Below are 21,094 nucleotides of genomic sequence, written 5' to 3' on the forward strand. Positions count from 1 at the left end.
AAAATATTTGGATTTTCTTTTCTTGTTCAATCTTGCTCTTTTCTGTTAGAGCTGTATATATACAGAAATATATTCTGGTTTTGTAACAGATGTCCATGTTGGGGGAGATTTTTGTAACCTTCTAGTGTTTATGGTGTTTTGTCTGGTATATTGATTATTGGCTGCTGGACAGTTTGCTCAAGGTCATAGAAAGGAAACAAACCTGAGTTAAAATTACTCTCATAAAGGATGGCTTAAAGCAGCTCTTTTGAAAGTTTGGTACAAGCAAGTAAACAAATAAGCACATTAAATTATTTTTAAAATATTTGTGTTTAAAAATGGTAGAAATAATCTTGATTGAGTAGAAATCAGCCAAGTGCCACAGTAAGAGTCAGAGCTGCTGAGCTTCCTGTGTTTCTTTGTGATGCATTATCCTTCTGCAAAAGGGTTGCTGTGCATTTTACTTTCTCCATGGGTTATAAGATGCCACCATAGCAGAGAAGTTGTGCAGCTTTGAATAGCAGTTAATAAAAGCATTCTTTGTGTTCTCCACTTTTGTCTTGTATTCTTTTTCATTTTTCCTAGTGGTGAAGAACACTCGTACCTTCTCCTTGGTGCTGTAAATTTTTCCACAGAGTATTTTTTAGAAGATACCAAACACAATTTGGCACTTAGTTATGCTGATGGATTGAAACTGAGTTTTGTTATTTAGTTAAGCCGTGACAAGTTTATCACTTGGCTTTCTCCTCCAGGACAGTTTACTCAGTCCACTGCCTTCTGGGTGCTGCCTTCTCTCCTGAGAGCCTCATAGAGGTGGGCTGAGTATTATTGTGGTTTTATAGGTGATTTTTACAGCCTATTCAAGTCTGTTCCCTGCTAATCCCTATCTCCTGAGAGCAGTCCAGGCAGAGGTGAGGAATAGGCTGGATGGGGTATCTCAGGACCAGAAGAAAGTCAAGAGGTTGTCATTCCTGTGTCAAGAAGAGATGTTTGCATATCCACTTCTTAAAGCCTTGAAAAAGGCTTCATGAAGATTTCTTGACTGCCTCTGCTTATTTATTTAGTGCTTAATTATTTTTAAGGTTTTTCTAAGTTCTATCTTTTTTTTTGCAGTTTAAGCCTGTTTCTTCTTGTCATGTCTAGTAAGCGCACAGAGAACAAATTTATTTCCTCTGGAAAGCAGCCTTTCTCATACCTGTCTGCTACAGCCCCTCTCTATCTTGTTTTCTTTGGGCCAATCTCTTTTCATGTCTTTTCGTGGTTGCTAAATCCCTGCTTACTCCAGTTATTTGCTCCAGTCTCTCTTGAGACGTGGTGCCCCAGCCCACAGTCAGTATTCCATCTAGAGGCTTTCTGAGTAGGCATTGCAAGGAGAGGATTACTCTGATGTCTTCTTGGCTGCATTCTTGGTTTTATCCTCAGTATAGCCTTCTGGTTTTGGCAGTTTTTGTTACAGACAGAATCAGTGATTCAAGTTCATTTATTGATCTGTAACAATGCCAGGCATCTTGCTCCCATCTACTTTCTTGGAGGCTGGGAGCCTCCAAACCTATAATGCATGGCTGAATATCCATCCCTTAAGTGGTCATAACGTTGGCATCTCCATGGCTCTGTGACTGAATGACAAAAGGAGATGCACACTTCCAAAACTATTCATGTCACCTTTCTCTCTGGACAGCCTCTGAAACATGGGCAGAGCAGGTGGAATAAGTTATGGGGACTTGGGCATTGCTAGTTTCTTTCTGAGGAATGTCTTTGCTCCTACCTCCTCAGACAGTCAAAGTACATGAACACACTCATGAAGTTATAGGTGCTGGTTAGGCTTGTCATATGAAGCCTGTCAGATCAGTCATGCTGAATGCCATTGACCGAAAATCTTAGGGGAGAAGACCATCTTTTCATTATGTATGTACATAGTAAGTACATACATACTATTATTGGCCTGTCGTTGGCCAGGGACTAGAGATGTTGCATTGCTGCTATTCCTACTAACAAAATTAGCAACAGACTTTATATGACACATTTTGCAAAACCAAGAGTTGTTTCTCTTTGAAAACACGGGTGTCAGAGAGCCTGATAAGGTAAGAGAAAGAAAGTGGCTAAAAAGTAAAAAAAGGTCAATAAATATTTCCCATCCAAAAGAATCTTCTCCCAATTTAAATTGCTTAAGAGTCATTGATGTGAAATAATTTGTCCTATTTGGAGGGAATATTAGACATGCTAATAGATCTAAGTAAAATTTTCTTCAAGAAAAATTCCAAGGCAAAAAAAATGTTTTGTAGGAGTAATGAAATACAGCGTATTCTTCATTCCGTTTAATGGGGGCTTGCAACTTGCCTTAATCCTTTTTGGTTGTTTTTGTAAGTGTAGAGTTTGCAGTGGGCTTATGACAAGTCTGCCAAAAGTTGAACAATACAGACAATAAGCTCCTTTTCTCTACAGTCTGTTTTTACTGGGCTTGTCTTGAAAGCTTCTCTTCAAACTCTTCTATTTCTCTTTATGTCAAACTGAGCTGAAAAACATATTTATATCCAGTCAACCAGAGTTACTGAAAAATAATTAAGATTGTTCCAAACAGAAAATATATCAGATTAAACTTCCTTTGGGAAAATGCTTCACTGCCTGCTCTGAGTAAACACATCACCATTATTAACTCGTGGATCTTGTTTGTCTGTTCTTTCTGTGTATTGAAGAACAGAGAGCCAGGTGCAGCTCCTCACCTTATTGTTTCCTTCCCCTTTTATATTTTCATCATGGATGTATTAAGGCAGTGGCTGAAGTCCACAGTACACACTGTTATGCTGTGCTGGCCCTTCTGAATTACAGATAGATTGCTGTCCTGGAGGGATTTCTAAACTTTCATTGCAGCATTTCTAGATTTCAGCTTTGGCCACTGGATAAGGAAATATGTCTTGTGCAATGAAGCTGAAGAGAAATCAAATTTTTCTGAAATTAGGGTTATCCTATTTCTGTGGTAGTATTTCTATGCAGAAAGAATTCTTCAGGGTATCTTCAAATCTTTGCTGCAGTGTGGCTTGGATGTCGATGCTTGCAATGAAAATCTGTCACGTTAGGGGATGATCAGCTCCTGCTTGCATGATTCCCAGTAGTTTTGTGATATCTTGCAGAGTTGTGTAGGATTTTAATACAGGAATCTGTACATTAATCTGTACATTAGCAGGAGTGTGTCATGCTAGGGCTAAACCATCCTGGCCAAAACAGGAGCCACAAGTCCCAGTGCATTAAATTCAGTAAATTTCAAAATTAAGTAAACAAAATATATTGAATTATAGCTCAGATATCTAGTTTATTATGCAGAATTATTTTCTTCTCAGTGTTGACATCACACCTGAGTACAACTAACTCCACACCTTGAAAAATATGCTGTAACATTGTAAAAAGTCTTGTAAAACTAGACTAAGTGTACAAGTAAGGATTTTTATTTTTGGACTGGGGAGAGGCAATCAGGTTTGGCAGGCTTGCAGTCAAAGCTGGAGTATGCAGACTCTCTCAAACGTGAGCTTCCAAAAGCCTCTGTAGAGTGGCAGGAGAGCTGTGCTGGGTTTCATTTCTCTTTGAGCATGCATCAAGATTAGATGTCAATGAATGTTGCTGGCTTTGTAAGATTACTGGATTAGTAGTGATTTAGCTTGTTTTACCATACATCTTATTTCCTGATCAAGTAACTTTAGTTTTAAACAATTTTGGCATTCACTGCTGTTTTACAATTTATACAACTATGAATTTCAGTAGTGATTTTCAGCATTTTCCCCGTGGTTTTTGGAACAACATCCAGAAATGCCTACTCTGCAACAACAGTTTTGGTTTGAAATTGGCAATAATACCTTTTTCTGAGCCAGAAAATTACCATCTCACATTTGAATTGAAAGCTGCCACATACTTTAAGTGGAGAAGGCACAACCATTTAATTTATCCTCTATATGGGAGAAGTAAAAGCAAGCTGTGGTGCTCTTTAAGGCAAAATATATTTTCACTAGTGAAGACCTATAATTTGTCATATGTAATTTTCCTCATTTGGGTACTTTATTTATGTCTGTTAGGGTAAGAGTCCTAAATGACTCAAGCTGTCTGATCTCCCCCCTTACTCAGTGTCTAGGAAGATGGGCCAGTGATGCATAAAACCAACTGGTCACCTGGGAAAGGTGGCTCTTTTTTCAGCAAGGAAATTGTGAGGGCTATATGGAAAGTGATGAAAGTGTTCTTTACAGCCATTATCTATGCAAAAAACCCTAAATGTATGTGTCTTCAGAATAAGGCTGATTGCTCTGGACTCCTACCACCAGGAAACAGTCACTTTCCTACCTGTGGATTTTCTGTTCTTTCCAGTGTTAAGAATTCTCTTAGGTGGATCTGCTTGACTTTGTGTGTGCAAACCCATTTATAGCAGGAGAGGGAAAGCTAATCCCAACTGAATTTCAGTCACCTTTGCCTTCTGGAATATATAGAATTTCCCTTGAAGTTTTTACAGAGTCTGCAGTCGTGCAAAACAGACCTACTGGCTCCTTTGATATTTTTAAGCCTCTGCTTCATCAATTGTGCAGGCTTTTGGTTTATTTCCAAGTTCAGTCCAACATTCTGATTTTGATCTGGAGACCCTGATGGTATTTTTGATCTTTTATCTTGCTTTAACTTTGTTTCCTTGTGTTTTCCTAGTGGTGAAGTTGGAGAGAAATAGGAGAGAAATTATTATTTCAGGGTAAAGATTGCAGTGAGGACATGGGGGGATTTTTATATTCTAGGGCACTTGGATGGTCTGACAGATGTGGGGCTTCATTTCAGGAAATGCTACTATGTCTTTTCTGTCCAAAGCCAAATACTGAAGTTGTGGCTATTTTAGACACATGGATGCTAAAAGATGTTGGAGTGAAGGTTTCTGTTTTATGGAATAGGAGGAAGAATAGAGGAGTAGATGGGCTTTGTGTGGATTCTCAGAAAAGCAAATCTTTTAGTTCGTGAACAGCAGGAAAAGTGGAAATCACATTATCCGGGGTGGTTCAGTCAGTCTCTAGTTAAATGATAAAAGTTTCACAGATAAATTTGTATTTTTCTATAAATGGTGCGAGAAGAATAAAAAAGGTGCCTCCATTTGTTCAAGGAGTTATTTCCAGATTGCTTTTATACTTTATGTGTATAGTTAGTTATATGAGTGGGAGTAATTTATATTTGGGGGGAGCTTGTACTTAAAACTAATTTTGAGGGTGGGTGCTAGTGCTGTTAATTCATTTTTCTGAGGTAGATTTGAAGTGTTGGGGTTTATTTAGTGTATAAATGCAATCAAGGTAAATCTGTATCTTTAAACAGAAGCAGATTCTGACTACTAAATGAAAGTCATGCTTTACCTTCTGTAGTCTAAAGGTTTTATTTGGCTTTCTGTGGGAATGAAAGAACAATGTGTTTGTTCCTTGTCCCAAATTTTAGTGTACTGAGTGGCCTTTGTTTCCATGAAAGAGAAGATTGTATGTGGTGGTCTTACCTAACCCGGCTTCTGATACTCATTTTTTAATTGAGTTCCCAGCTAAATATATGCTTTCAATAGTTATTAAGGTTTGTAAGGATGACAGGAAGGCTGCTCAGTTCCAAGATAATAAAGTCATAGAGTGCTATTAAAGATGAACATATGAACAACCTCCTTTCAGAGGTAATATGTCTTTTTCTTGATACTATTTTTTTTACTTATAAAAATAGAAAATTTAAAAAATTGAATTCATATACTTTCTTCTCTGAATTCCCATATATGCACATAGAAACACAGAACCTGCACTTGGCAATTTCTTTGATTTTGCTCTCTCTTCACTTCTGTGTTTGCTTCCCTCTCTTATTCCTGCCCCTCAGAACTTGAAAATGTTTGTATCAAGGTATTATTCCTAGGCAGGAGTTTCAAGGGTATGATACTGCTATTGTTAGTGCCATGCTAGAAAAGAAATGCCGAACTGGGAAAGAAGCACAGTAAGGACTTGATTGAACTCCCATAGGTCTTCCATTGAAGATTCTCATTATCTTGTACAGACTTTTGTTCATCTTGTGCTGTGTTGTAGCCTCAGTGACTGCAGGGTAGAAATTCAGCTGCTTCGCTTTAGTGCATGGCGTGTAGATTATTGAATCAAAAATGTGACAGTTACGCATTTGCTATTCAGGAAAAGAAAAAAAGAAAAAAGGAAAACCTTCATCAATTTAAAATTTTTATGAGCGAAATAATGAGATATCATGAAAACAAGAACAAGAGCTCTTGTTTCCAGTTAGATAAAATGGGGTAAAATCACCTTAATTTTTTTTTATGCTAAAGGATGAAACAGTCTTGAAACCACAATTTCTCTACGTGTGTGTTAGAATGCATGAAATAGTAATTCCATTGATATAGACTTCTTTATTGAGATATACAGGCACTCAGATAATCTTTTTCAATAATTTGGAGAATTTATGTCTATCTTCTATGAAGTTCTGTCGTGCTTCTTGTATGAAAGCACTGACTGAAGCTGCAGCGCGGCAAGATGACACCACTGAAAAGTGCTGCAGCTGGGAGAAGGGGCAGCTCTTTATAAAGACACTTCTATGTGAATACGCCTGGAAAAAAACCCCCATCCCCAGCCCGCCGTCAGGGCCCGTGCAAGGCGGGGGAGCGGCGCCCCCTGCCGGCCCCGCCCGGCCCCGCCGCGGGGCCCCGCGGGGATGGGGGGACACGGGCCGAGGGGGGACACAGGGAGCTGCTTTTTTGGGAGCGACTAGCCGTGCCAGGCCTGCCCAGGGCTTCTGGGTGAGGACGTGACATCCCTAAAAGTTGGTTCAACGATCTTTGAAATAACTGGGAGTCTTTCCGGCAACTTTGAGCGTGCTCTGGGTCCGGCCCGCAAATTCTTGAGACTTCCAGGATTTTGAGGCTTATGTCTAAATACAGAAACCTTTTTTTCCCCAAGAATATTAAGGTTTTTATCTTCTGTCTGTTGCCATATATAGGCAAAAAAATGCAAATAAATGGTATCTAAATGTACAGAAATGTACATAAATATATCTAGTACATGTACATAATGTATATATAACATACATAAAGGATATATATAAATGTATACAAAGCGTATATAACAAAAGTAGTCTTACTTTATATTATAAATACTAAATTGGCAAAACTGCAGTAAAATATTCTTTATCTGCTTGGTCAGATTTTATACAATTAGGTGTAGTTCTATTTTTTCACCACTGATACATGTTATTTCTCCTAGAAATCCGTTAATAAAACCACCTCCTCTGTTTTCATTTTTCTCTTCTTCTGCATTGTCACACTCCAGTCACAGTTTTGAAACTGCAAAACTTCATCACTTAGATGGGTGCAGTAGTCCTCATTATATAAATTATACAAGTATAATTTATTTTTCTGTAGGTTATTTAAAAATGAATATGTTTTTAATATTTTTTTCCTTTCTTTCAAAATTTAGGTGGAGAACAGGCCAAAGTATTATGGAAGAGAGTAAGTATTTTCCTCTTTTATACATGTGTTGGGTGTATCCAAAAGTTATTGTTCTAGAACTAAAAAAGAAAGACACAATGGAGGTCTAATAAAATATTTTATTTTACCTTTCACTTCAACTAGGAGCCAAATATATTGAAAGCCTAATGATTTAGCTATGTTTCAGTCCAGCACTGCTGCTCACAATCCATGGATTATGCTGCTGTGTGAGCCTGCATGTTTATTTTGCTTTTCTCGTGAGAGTTTGGGAAAAGAAATATTGTCTGAGGTACTTCACCCTTTTTTTTCTTTTGGTTGTCGCTTATACATCCCAGTGGTCCTGCAATGGCCTAGGGAGGAGAGAAGCAGCGTGTCTCTTTCACTGCCTTTTTGTGTATGTTCCTATGCTTTCCCCATCCTACACGGCTGTGGAAGTGTGTGTGTATCCTATGCATGTGTAAATGCTGTTCTCCCTGCTGAAGTTACAAGGTTCGAAATACCCAAAGAAGAAGTGTATTTTTATTGTAAGGAATATAACAAACCACTAGAGTATAATTCATTTGTGCTCAGGAGTCTTCTTGCCCCTAAATAGCTTGGAAGGGGCTGGGTCATGCATTGCATGGAGATTTGGGCTGGTGAAGTTGAGGGGCATAGCCACCACAGCAGCCACCCAGACCTGGCATTTGGCCTTTACTAATCTGTTGAGACCCCAGCCCTTATCTCTTACTTAGATCTCATGTTCTACTTTTCCTCCCATCCCAGACCATCTGTGTTCAATGATCCTTTTCTACCATCAGAAACCTCAGGAGCCAGTAGCTTTTCCCCTAATTACCAAAGTTTCATTTTTTAAATATTGTCTTTGACAACGAGGAATTCAGATCTAGCCACTAGAGTACAACAGAGCTGAAGACAGTACCTAGTTGAGTAACATATCACATTTCCTACAGCAGGACTTGTAAAACCATTGCTGGAGTCTCTTATGCAGGGACCTGCCTGGGTTTGTGGAGCAGCAGGGCTAGTGGAAACTGTAAGGTGTCATGTTGGTGAACCTGCCCACATGAGATCACATTAGTTGTTATCATTCAGAAAGAAGATTTCAGAAGCACTGGGGAAGTCCTATAAAAACAATTGACTCAGTGTTCAGTGGTACTTGGAAAGAGAAACAGGAATTTTTAGGTAAAGAAACTGAAAAAAAATATTACTGTATAAATCTGTGATGTGGCTGCATTTTAAGTAGGGCATATAGTTCTGGTACCTCTCTACCCCTTCCTCCTCCATCCTTTTTACAAAGGTTGTAGAAGAAATGAAAGGTATGGGGAAGGACAACAATGGTGGAGTAAAGGGATGCAACTAGGGATGGCAGCTCTTACCACAGATAAAACTGAACAGGTCTTCCTCAGTGAGTGTCCAAGAGAGGGACATGCACAGTGTCCTTCTCAAGTTCATTGCCATGGGCAGCTGCAGAGACCAAAAGCACCAAGATCTTAAAGGGCTTAGAAGTGAGATTCTCAAATTCATGAAGGGTAAGGTCACAACTGATCAGACACAATTGTGGCTAAACCAGTGATGGATGGACAGGGATGTGAAGTGAAAGAAATATGTCACTGCTTCCTACAGTCCTTCTGTAAGCATTTCTTGTCAGCTGCTGTCAGAAGCAGGCATCTGAGTTCAAGGGAACTTGTACCCTGTACAAGCTGTTTTCATGCTCTTAAAAAAATGTACTAAAATATCCATAAGAAAGCTTGGATTACCCTGTGCTTACCACCCATGGATAAAGAAATTTCACAGGTGCCCCAAGTATCCTGTCCCAGTGATTTGTGAAATGGATCACAGGGAGAGCTTTTGTCCAAATATCTAACCTACAGCCTGGTATGTTTTATAATACATTTCTTTTGGGGAATAGCTTATGCTCATTATTTGTAACTAAAATTATGAATTGCCTTAAGTTTACTCGTAAAGTCATGCTTAAATTATGTCATTTAGGGGAAGATCATTTCAATTTGGATGGAGCAGTAAGTGAGTGTGTTCCCTACCTGTACAGACAGAAAAGATTAATCAATTTACGTTACTTTTAATAAAAAGTCACTCTGGAAAGGTCACCTAAACCTAATATTTTCAACATATATTAGTTATGAAAAGACAACATAAAGAGAATGGAACAACAATTGCATTTACATCCAACGTGTTTTTCTTCTCTTTCACTTCCTCCCCAGAGGCAGTGTTAGGGATGTGCCACTTCATATGTATTGTCAGAAAAGAGAAAATGCTGAAAGCCAGTACCTTTTAGTGCGTTTTTTCAAACAGCAGCAAAAATAGAAACTTTCAAAACCACTGAAGAGACCCTCAGAGACTTATCAGCTAGCAAAATGTGCGTAGGAGTTAAAACTCAAACTGCTGTCAAGACTGCATTTATACTGATGGAGAAATCACTGCTAAATATTGATTATCATAAGATTAATTGTGCATCCTAGGCCCTCTTTCTTTCTTAAAATAGCAATGACAAAAGAATCAAAGAAGTATTGCTTTTCTCCAACACTGAATGAGGACTTCACTGGAATGAAGAAAACAGTATTTTTCTCAGTACTATTCTGTACCTTCCTCTACTTTAATATATGCAGAATGGAATTTTGAATAATTGTTTCCATTTTTGTCTCAGTTTCCCTTACAAATTTGAGGAAGCATTGTTAATATAAAAACTAAGCAAACCAATAATAAGAAAGACCTATAATTTTAATTATATTTAAATATTTATGTATATATATATAAAAATAACTACATACTTAAATATAATAATTCAACATTTTAAAAATGCCTTTGTGCCTAGTTTCCAATTCTGTTGTAAGGCCTCTAGAAAGGAAACAAGGAATAGGAGTGTAGACTGGTAGAAGAGAAAAGTTGTGAAAAGACAGGGCATTTACAGAAAATAATCTTTGGGTGCTGTTGATTGTTATATTGACTGAAACTGCATATAGAGTGCAATTTTTGTTTTGTCACTGTGCTGAACTTGTCCAGGCTGGATGACTGTTCTGCTGCTTGGACACTCTCCTGATGGCTTGGATCACGATGCTCTGGAGTGCTGAAGTTTTAGAATGGTTTCTGGGGTGGAGGAGGTCGTGTTTCTGGTTGGATTGTTGTGTAAGTCACTGGAATGTCTTCCCTTAGGTTTCACGGGATCATTTCTCGGGAGCAAGCAGATGAAATACTTGCTGGCGTAGAAGGAGCGTATATTCTTAGAGAAAGCCAGCGGCAACCCGGCTGCTATACTCTTGCTCTCAGGTAAATGGTGTTTTAATAGAGGCTTACAGTTCATATGTAAATGCGTTTAATGGAGGGGATTATATCAGCTTGTTGTAGAAATACATTGTGAAGCACGGAATGCTGCTGCTCAAAGAACTAAGAGCCTGTTATTAAACTGAAAGAAAAATTCAGTTGTAACCCTAGCTACAAACTCACTGCCCCTCACAGGTGCGTTTCCTTGAAAATATGTCCACTCCTTGCTTAGCTGTGTCATTCAAAACCTGCCCACACAAGTCTTAAAGACGCTGTGGGTTAGTGGCAAGAGGACAAGATGCTCAGTTGGGTTTTGACAAATCAAACTCATTGGCAATACTTTGCAATTTTTATAGCATTATTACTTCTGTGAGACATGCACAAACTAAAACTGCATTTTTACCCTTCTGCTGGTAAACTAGGAGGAAAAATCCTTTAAGGACTTACCTCAAGTGTCTGTGATACAGTGCTGAAATCATGCTTAAAACTTGTATTGATGTGCAGATGGTAAAGCTGGAAAAGCTAGTGAGTCATGCCAACTAAAAAGTGGTGTAAATTAAAACAAACTTCTGTCAGCTGAAAAAGAACAAACACAATTTTTTAGGGTTCTGCAGAGAGATTTCAAAATAAAATGTTGAAAAAAATACTAAAGGATGAGAATTGTGGCAAAATGCCTATTGTTTTGATGCAACAGCATGATTTCTAAACCCATCCGGATAATAATTTGTAGAATCAAAAACTGAATTTGATTATAAATTAGGAATTCATATGAAAAATGTGGGTGAAAAATAAGAGACTTAAACACTTTGATTTGAATTCCTAATAAAGTATGCAAAGACATGCAGTTTTGATGCAATATAAGGACCATTTAACCCAATATCATATCTTTGAATCCTTTAAGCAATAGTGGGATTACAACCTCAGTGTTGCGAACTGAATGTGCTACTACAGCACTTTGATTTTTAAAACACTTAAAAAAAACCCAGTAGATTACACCTGCCATAAATAGGACCAACGTTTTCCCACATAACTTTAGGTATTTAGTTGGGCCCTGAATTAGGAGCTTGGTCTCCCTAGCTTCCTCAGAGAGCGTGATTCAGGCCCTTAGAATTTGAATTACTTGCTAGAGATGCCAATCTCTCTTCATTGACTGTAAATATGCCCATGGTGGTGGTTAAGCAGGGGCTTTCTGCACCTCAGAAATTATTCAGGATGGAAGAGCCTTTAACACAGTTATGCATCCCAATGTAGAGCCTTGTCAGTGCAAACATGCCTTTCCAATTGCTGTGCTAGTTCCCACAGGACTTAGATTTAATCACGTACGTCTGGGTCATGTAGCTTGTTGTGGAGACTTGGCCTCAGTTCTGTGGTCCAGTCCATGTGACGCAGTCAAGTTTGGGTTCAAACTTGAGTTGGTCTTTTCACAGAGATCCAGTTGCAGCTGTGTGCATGTTCCATATGTAATCCAGACATATAGGTTTGTCAGTGAAATTACCTCCTGAGTGTTTTGCCAGTCTGAATTCTCTCTCACTTTCTTCTCTCCCTCCACTTTTTTTTGGTGTTTGCAGATTTGGTAATCAGACCCTAAACTACAGGTTGTTCTATGATGGGAAGCACTTTGTTGGGGAAAAAAGGTTCGAATCAATCCACGATCTGGTTACAGATGGCTTGATAACACTGTATATAGAAACAAAGGCTTCTGAGTATATTTCCAAAATGACAACAAACCCCATATATGAGCACATTGGATATGCCACTTTGCTTAGAGAAAAAGTGTCCCGGAGGCTGAGCAGAACAAAAAATGAATCCTCAAGAAAAGCAAGTGTAACAAGTGAAGAAAATACTCCAGTTGAAAAGGTAAGTATTCGGTTTCAAATTTGGGGAATTAATACCAGTCTTTCTATCAAATCTGAGAGGAATACTTTAATAAGTATTGCTATCCCACTGAAAAGTTTACATCCTATTAATATGATATTGGCTCCAAATTCATATTTGACAGGAGCTTATGGTGAAAACTTTCCAATAAGTACCAAATGCAAATGTTTTCACCTGAAAATGTAAGGGTATATACCATTTAACTTAAGAATTGCATCTAAAATTGGTCACAAGATATATTTATCCATGTATACTCAAGCATTTTCCACAGTAGGATTGTGAATCCGGTTCCCACTGACCCTTCACCACAGCTCAAGTTTGTTACCTTTCTGTATGTGGTCCAAAGCTCCTCTTCTCTGCCAAGCCTTTGGTGGATGGGTCTCAAATTTGAATATTGTGTGTCTTCTTCCCTTTCTTCTCATGGATCTTAAATTGGGATGTTATCTGTTTGCTTCCATTTCTTCTTGCTCTTCTCATTTGAAGTGGGCTTTCCTTGATCTCCTTCTCTCATGCACCTGTATCCCATAGCATTGTATGGACTAGGACTTATTTATATGATGATAAATTGAGAATTCTGTGCAATTAGGAACCATCTGAAGATGTAAAATTAGGAATTATTTTACATATGAGAAGCAGCCTTGTAAGCAGTGACGTGGATGTTTTCATTTCCCGGGTGGTAAGGCAGTAAGAACTGTCAAAGAAAACTTTTTTTTTAGTCTGGTCCTTGTGCTGAATTGACTTACTGACATTTGTTAAGTGCACTTCTGCAGCATGACTGTTGATTTTAGTGTTCAGTATGCTGGCTAGCTAGTTGGGAACTAGAGCCAGTTTGGGAAGCAGGGAGTGAATTTGCTGTCATGCAGTCATGAAGAACATGAAAAGAGATCAGGTTCTCTGTATGTATCCTCATCTCTCTTGGACATTTCTGGCAGAATTATCTGTTGGGTTCACATATCTGCATTGGCTGATTATGTACTGGTTCGGATTTCTCAGTAATAATAATTGCTTGAATAACTGACCTGACATGTAAACATCCTCTGTAACAAATTAATTCCATTAACAATGACATTTTTTAGGGAAGGTGTACTGACACAGGGAAGGCCTTTGGAGAGTGGTACAACAACAAGTCCTCCATTCACGTTTTATTTTAAAATTTATCTACTGATGACAATAGCTTTTGGTTCAGTTGAATGGTATTTTAGTATCTAAGAGGAGTAGATGCCATTAAAACATCCAATGCTCCTTCAGTTGATTCCTGTGATTGGACACTAATTGATATTTAATTCTGTAACAGGCATAAGAAAGGGAATTTTTGCTTTATTTAAGGCACAATAAGAAATAGACATAGTGCAGCGTGACAAACTTTTTTTGTGTTGGTGTTTTTGTGTAACAGAATGGTCCAGAGGTCGTTCTGGAACTGGACCATCACTGGGATGATTGTAAATATTATTACATTACTGTAGTGTAATAAAGCAATCATGACAATCAAAGATCATGCTGCATTCTCCAGGAAATCAGGAGAATTTGTTTTGTGCAAGGAAAAATACAGTTTCAAAATTGTTTAATTTTACTTACAGTTCTTGCAGTTGAGGAGCAATGGTCTTTTGCAATTCTCAAAGGCCTCAGAGGGGTTTGCTCTAGTACTGTATATTTCACAACAGATTGTCTTTTCTGTTGTGCTCGGGGTTGGATGTCATTCTTAAGGTTAGTACTGTAAAAACTCTTTTAGGCCAACAGAAGGCTAACTGTTGCTGAAGGGAGCTGTGCCCTCTCTCCTTCATCACCACCTTTTTGCTGACCTACTGTTTTATGCAGCTACACAATAGGTGACACCAAAAAATGGCTCTAGATTAAAACTGACCCAGCTAGAAGAAAAAACACGTGAATCTGCTACCTGATCAACCTCATATGAGTGGAAATGCAGCACAGAGGAGAAAGTAAGACTCTTCTCTCATAACAGCTCAAAAAATTATCATCTTGGCTTACAAAGTGAGTGGAGTGCTGCATTCTTAGTTCCAGATACCTGTGCTTGAAAATGTTTGGACTTGTAACACACTGTCAATATTGAAAACACATCTCTGGACCTCATTAGTGATTGTATTAGGTCTTCTTTTGTATTGTAGCTGAATGAAATTTAAATGTTTAGAGTATTATTTACCTCTGAGGTGGTTCATGATGTGAAAGGCAGTACCCCAGGTCCTTACCCTACAAGGACTGGTGCTCATATAGATTTCTGTATGTGCAGGCAGTAGCAGCCTGCAAGGCTGGGCTGTATGGCTGTGCTGTCATGTAAAAATAGCTGGCTTCAGTTAAGCCACTATATTGTTGGCAACCCTTTCTGCCTTCTTCCCACTGAGGGGAAGAGCAGAAGGAGGAATAGCAGCTGTTTCTAACATATTTTCCTTGCCAGGAGAAGTAGGAGCAATCACAGCCATAAGAGGAGTGGGCTAAATAGGCAAGGGAATCTGCTCACAAGCGGAAGACCTGGTGTAGCAGCTGAAGCCTATGTTGATGGTCAGAACTCCCAGTGGGCTTCTCTATTGGTACCAGTACTTTTCCAGCATCTCATGTGAAAAAAGATCACATCAACTAAATTATTAGCAACTGAAAAAAAGCTCAGATAAGTCTGTATGGTGAAGCCTACCATAGCTGCTTTTGATTCATATGTTCCTGGGGGAAGCTCATGATAGGTTTGATAGCAGACAAAGACTCAGGGGTCATCTTCCCATTTATTCCTTTCAGTAGCCTCAGATAAAGTATGGACTGGGCTTTGGAATAAACCAGTGAATTTTCGAGCATTTGTTAGTACTAACATATAGGAGAGGATATAGGAGGATAAAGGGAATGTAATGTTTGTTTTTATATAAACTTTAGAAGTCCTCAAATACAACAATATTATGGGGAAGTAATAGTTCAGTGAGAGCTGTATCAGATGTTTTGCTTGAGGCTGCCGTGTGTTGTACAGCATTTTAGGCAAAGGCCATGGTTTGCCCACAAATCACAACCTTCACTCACTTCAATTACTGCAATAAATTTCAGACCCCTAGAAGTAAGTGAATGAATATTCAGCATGACGTTTTTCTGCAAAGCAGATTCTTTGCTGCATGTGTGAAAAATCATTGATGTTTTTTTCTCTGGCCAGTTTAACAGGTAAAATGTTGTTTTTCAATTACTGAGCTGGTTTATTTGAAAGTTCTGCCTAGAGTATTTTGAATGTTTCAGAAATTATGGGAGAAAGCTGTACATGCAGGACAGAAACTTTCATTATTTCTTAGGAATAAGATGAGAATTCAGTGCTTTAAGGTTAAGCATCAGTACTCCTCTTCCCAATTAGGCTCTTTACAAGTGAGATTTTGTTTCATACTGAAACAAATTCCACAGTGTGAAAGTGCAGCTGAAGGCATTCATCTCCTTAGTGGGTTTGTTAACGCCATCCAGGGAGTCTGTTCATTCTGTCACCTCCCATGTTGACAGCGGAGATTATTCGGTGTCTCAGTCACTCCAGTGCCACCGCTCCCCGTGGGGTAGGTTGGTGGAGAGGGGCCACCAAGGCACAGGCTGGCAGGAGGAGCCAGCATTCAGATCAAATGTCTTGGTACTGCCTGGGGTACCTGTCTGTTCCCATAATGATAATTTCTTTGAGGTTGTAATTAGTGGAGTCATGCCCATTCCAGAAGGGAGATGTGATAATTGGGCTGGATTAAGCTGTTGTTGTTCGTGTCTTCTTATCCAACACTTTTTGCAATAGGCCTAAGAAAACATTTATGCTTTAAAGTATTTAATGTGAGTGTTTCATCCAGAAGTTATTTCTGTCTGACTTTAGGAAGCTGCTTGATTTTTAGACACAGATTCCAAATTTTGGTCTGAATAGTTTAACAGATGTTTAATCTGAAAGGAGCCATGATGATTTTAAGGAATGAAGTGTTGTGGGAGAACAGCGTGCTGCAAATACTTTCTTACTGGTGTAGGCACTTGTTGTTTTAATGAGATCCAGCTTCAGCAAGGATTTTGGATACAGAAATTGGGGTTTTTTGCAAAGAACATTTGAAGATCACATGTTGTCTGTTTAGGGTAATGATTTAAACTTGAGCAAGTTGTGATCACCTGCTTTATGTTTGTTCTGCTTATGGAATGCTGTACTTGGGGCAAATAAACACATACTAGAAGATGTAGGGCAGATAAGTACCTGGTACTGGTACATACTGTAATTAATTGCCAGTAGTTCAAGTTAATGGTGAATGTAGAAGAAGTGTAACTTGCTGTAAGCAATTAATCTTCACATTTAGGAGAGAAAAAATTGCAGTAGCCTGTCAGTAAAATATGTAGTTCTGAAACATTTATCGCTATTACATTTTCCTGCAAATGCTGCTCTTAACTGCGTCAGCGGTCTTTGTGTCTCAGACAAGGGGAAAAAAAATCTTCCATTCTAATCTCTAGTCCTACCTCAGCAAGTGTAATTTGGGAAAATATACTCAAAGAATTGAAATGTTGGAAGTAAATGCAACCTGGAGTTTCATGAATGCTCTGATCAGGTAAAATCTGTTACAGTTGCTGATGAGAAGTCATCGTGGTTCCCTGCTCTTGCACTTTCAATCCCACTCCTGTGACTTGCCCTGTGCACTACTGCAGCCATCCCTTGCCTTGGGTGGGACCTGGATGCCCTGTGTCAGGCAAAGGCTGTGCCCCACACCTCGTTTTTTTGCTAAGCTGGTCTGAACAGTAGGCTGGAGTTAAAGATTGCAAAAAGAATGATCTTAACCTATCTGACAGAGGACAAACTGTTGGTAAATGCAGTAAAGATTAAGGAAGGCTTTTTCAGTGCCAGGTCTCTGCTTACATGGATTCTGGCAAAGCTCCCATCAACTTCTCTCCTAGTCAGATCTGGCTCAAACATACCAGCTCAAAAATACTGGCTCAGTTCAAACATACCGGTTGTACATGAAATATGAGTTTGCTTGAAGGCTGAGCTGGAGTGTTTGTTCTGCTCTCTGGATGCAAGTACATGCCAGAAGCAGCACGAGACATTTAATGATGATGGTACAGAACAGTGTAGCAGTTTGAGCTAAACCAAGCGCAAGCTGTATGTGGAGTCTACACTTCACAGAAGGACAATGCAGAAAACTGTTGCTGTTTGACATGGTAACCTCTCTGTATCTGTTTCGCTGTAACTCATAACTGGACCTTGAAGTGCAAACGACAGAGCCCATAGTTCATACTGCAGCTAGAACTAAAGAGCTGAAATGATAAGCATATTATGGAGTCTGGGAGGCTGTAGATTTCCTTGGCAGAAAATCCAACACCAGTAATAGACAGATAAGAAAGCTATTCCTATTAAGGCAAAGGTGACAGAAAAGGAAGAATAACTTCGCTAGCAGTTGTAGTTGATATTACTGTCCTCATTAGTTATGCTGCTCACACACAGTTTCCCACAGAATAAAATGCAGGACTTCCAGGAAAAAATATTTTCTAACATCCCCTAATTGGAGATGTAATCTGGTTTGGAAACTATATTTTAGGGGCACTGCAGTTTTCTTACATCAAAACTCTACAAGAGACAGTCAATTTTAAGACAACCTCTGGTTTCATTCAATTTTTGTAAGTATTTGCACTTCTACATTGTTATTCACACCACGTTCCTTTCTGAAGGGTTTTTAGCCTCATACTTGCCACTCCAATTTTGTCTCTTCATTGAATTTTCTAACTGCTGTTAGCCAATAATAAAGAAATCTTTTCAGTCTTCCATTTATTCATTATTCTTCCAATTCTGCAGCTCCTCTAAACCTCTAATGGTCCTATTACAGGTTGCTAGGTAGTGTTTAATTCTCTGCTGGGATGTCTATCCAGATGCTGAGCACTTCCTTCCACAGGAGGGCTGCAGGGTACTGCGCTGTCCCAGCAGCAGATCTTGGGGTTAAGAAGATAATGAGCAGAAACATCTGTTCCTGCAGACTCTGGGCTAGAAACACACTGATAATGTGACATGGTGTGTTTTACATTGCCTTCAACTCCCTGCTTTTTACAGCATGCTTGGTCAGAACAAATTAAAATGCTCAGTTCTACATGGTCATTAACAACTGACCATCGTCTTTTATTAGAGGCTGTAGTCTCACTCCTGTATGCACAACCACAGAATTCACAGCCCTGGCTGTGCTGATTTTGCCTAGAAGATGCTCAGACACCACACCGATAAAAGCAACATAAAGCCTATACACAAAGGTGGCCTTTGTCTGCAGAGTTAAGTAATACATGCAGGGATAAAAGGTGTGTGGCATTTTTGCTGCTAGAAGCAACAAACTAATACATCAAAATGACTTTGGGAGTAATGAGTTCCTTTCATCGGTCACTCAGGCTTGTCCTGCAAGAGTAGTATTCTACACACAGGTTACTTACATGTACATACTTAATTGTAGCGTGCCCTGACATGAGTACTTAACTACATACCTGACTGTCTTCTTTAAATAACTGTTAGCAATTCAGCAGTGATTCCATCTAGAATATTCTTTGGTATTATACCACAGCGAGGAGCAGTTTATATTAATACAGTAGATCTGCTAGCATATGTATTTTAGTAAACAGTTTTGTATTTCAAATGACAAATATCATCACACTGAAAATATAGTCAGCTGATCGTTTTCTTTTGCCCTTCAATATTGGCATTCTGTTCTGTTTTCCAGCTGTGTCTCTTTACAGCTTTTTGTTTGTTTAAAGCATCATAAATATAAAATGGGCAATATATAAGATATAAAAATAAGAAAGCTACCATAGTAAAATCATGGAAAACATCTTTCAATTCCTTCCCTCTAGCTGTCTATGTTTATGCACAGTATAAGGGACACTGCTTTGTAGTTGACTGCGGCACTCCTATTACCTAATATTTTGCCTCATTAAGCAAGGATTTTTGAAAGGAATAATTTGGATTAATTTTAACAGTAGTGGAAATTGAGGGAATCAAGAGAAAGAGAGGTTCCATTGCAAAGTTTGCTTACTTTGCTTCCCTGAACTGTTAACATCTCTCCAGGTTCCTGGTTTATGTTATGTTATTAATGTCAGCTTAGAATTCATTTTTGCCTTAAGCATATAAGTGATATGATTATGCCTGAAGAGAGCTTGTAAGTTGGAGACATTACTGATTTACACAAATGACATGATGCAGTGGGTATAATCTGATCCAAATACTACTGAATTAAGGGGAAGACCCCCAAGGATTTCACTGAGTCTTGGAGCAATTCAGGGCATCGCTAAGCATATGGAGCAAAGGTAAATATGAAGTTTGTTACCACCAAAGTGCTTCCCAATCCAGAGTTTTTGAAAGGTAGCCGAATGGAAGTGATGTGAAACCTTCATGTCTGAATACCACAACTGCAGATAGAAATTTTCTCAGATGAGAATGTCAGTTTAGTACTAAAAAATTATTCAGTACACCAGAAGTGCTTATAATAGTCTTAAGGCAAATGCCACTTGGCTCTTCAAGTACAGTACTATATCTGCAGCTAGGCTCTGCTGAATACATAAATTAATCTTTTTCTCCTGGGTATTTTCCTGTTATGAGCATGTTAATAATTCTACCAAAGCTAAATGTTTGTTGCATAAAACCCATGCTTGCTTCAGTGTATTAAAAATAAAAGCTTACATGAGGGTATTTTATCTTAGCTTTTATACTCTTTACACAGTTTGATGGCATTAAATTCGTATAAACAAACTTCCATAGGGATTGGGATGGAGCCTTCAGCATAAACATTTCATTTGTCTAGCCACTGGAAAATGAAAAGACATTTTTTAAGTAAAAATCTATACTTGATTATTTTGCGTGAATCTTGAGACACTGTGTAGGAATAGGCACTAAAAGCACCTTTGAACTGCCATGTTTTGATCTTGGAAGACAAGTCTTCCACTTCTTAAGTATAAGAGAGGTATTAATTTCTGTTGGTGGAGGACTTTGAATTAGTGTCAAAAGGAAAGTATTTAAATAGTGACTGGTATTTTTTCTTTATATTTTGATTAGAAAATTTTTAGTCACGTGCATGTTTAGGTTATACGTTTTCTTGGCTAATTATAAGGAAAAAATAATCTGTCCTCTGTGTTCGTGATGGACATGACAAGAGATGATAGAACTGAAATACAGTGATGGACATTGCAGGTTAGCTATTAAGGAGGGGCAAGAAAACCAACAGTGAAACACTGGGATAGAGTGCCTGGGAGGGTGTGACAAAATCACCCTCATTGTAAGGCATAGAAACAAGTTAGAAAACATCTGGAAAAAATGGCATGGATAGCATGTATACCTGAGGCAGACAGAAGAAAAACTGCCTACAGCGTCTTCTAGTCCTTTTCTCTCTGTTTTTTTTGGATCTGAAAATACATTATTTAGACTCTGATTCATCTTGGCTAGATGAAGACATCTTACTAATAAAGCTAAGGAGCAGTTATTTGATTCCTCCCAATGCAAGAAGGGTACATTCCACCTTCAATTCAGAATTGCCACTGCACTAGAGAGGAATTAACGGCAGCCAC

The 21,094-nt window shown here is 38.6% G+C and overlaps 1 protein-coding gene across 1 annotated transcript in view; it reads left to right on the forward strand.

The window, feature by feature from the left end:
- The window catches only part of CHN2 (chimerin 2), a 161,288-nt gene that overhangs the window by 82,511 nt on the left and 57,683 nt on the right, over nucleotides 1-21,094 (forward strand). Inside the window, exons 4-6 of the mRNA XM_027675313.1 lie at nucleotides 7,428-7,459; nucleotides 10,601-10,714; nucleotides 12,277-12,565. Of these exons, the coding sequence (XP_027531114.1) occupies nucleotides 7,428-7,459; nucleotides 10,601-10,714; nucleotides 12,277-12,565 (435 nt within the window). The remainder of the gene's footprint in view (nucleotides 1-7,427; nucleotides 7,460-10,600; nucleotides 10,715-12,276; nucleotides 12,566-21,094) is intronic.

This window comes from Neopelma chrysocephalum, unplaced genomic scaffold, assembly GCF_003984885.1.
Source record: "Neopelma chrysocephalum unplaced genomic scaffold, ASM398488v2 Primary Assembly neopelma1_26, whole genome shotgun sequence".
In the NCBI taxonomy this organism is placed as follows: Eukaryota; Metazoa; Chordata; class Aves; order Passeriformes; family Pipridae; genus Neopelma; species Neopelma chrysocephalum.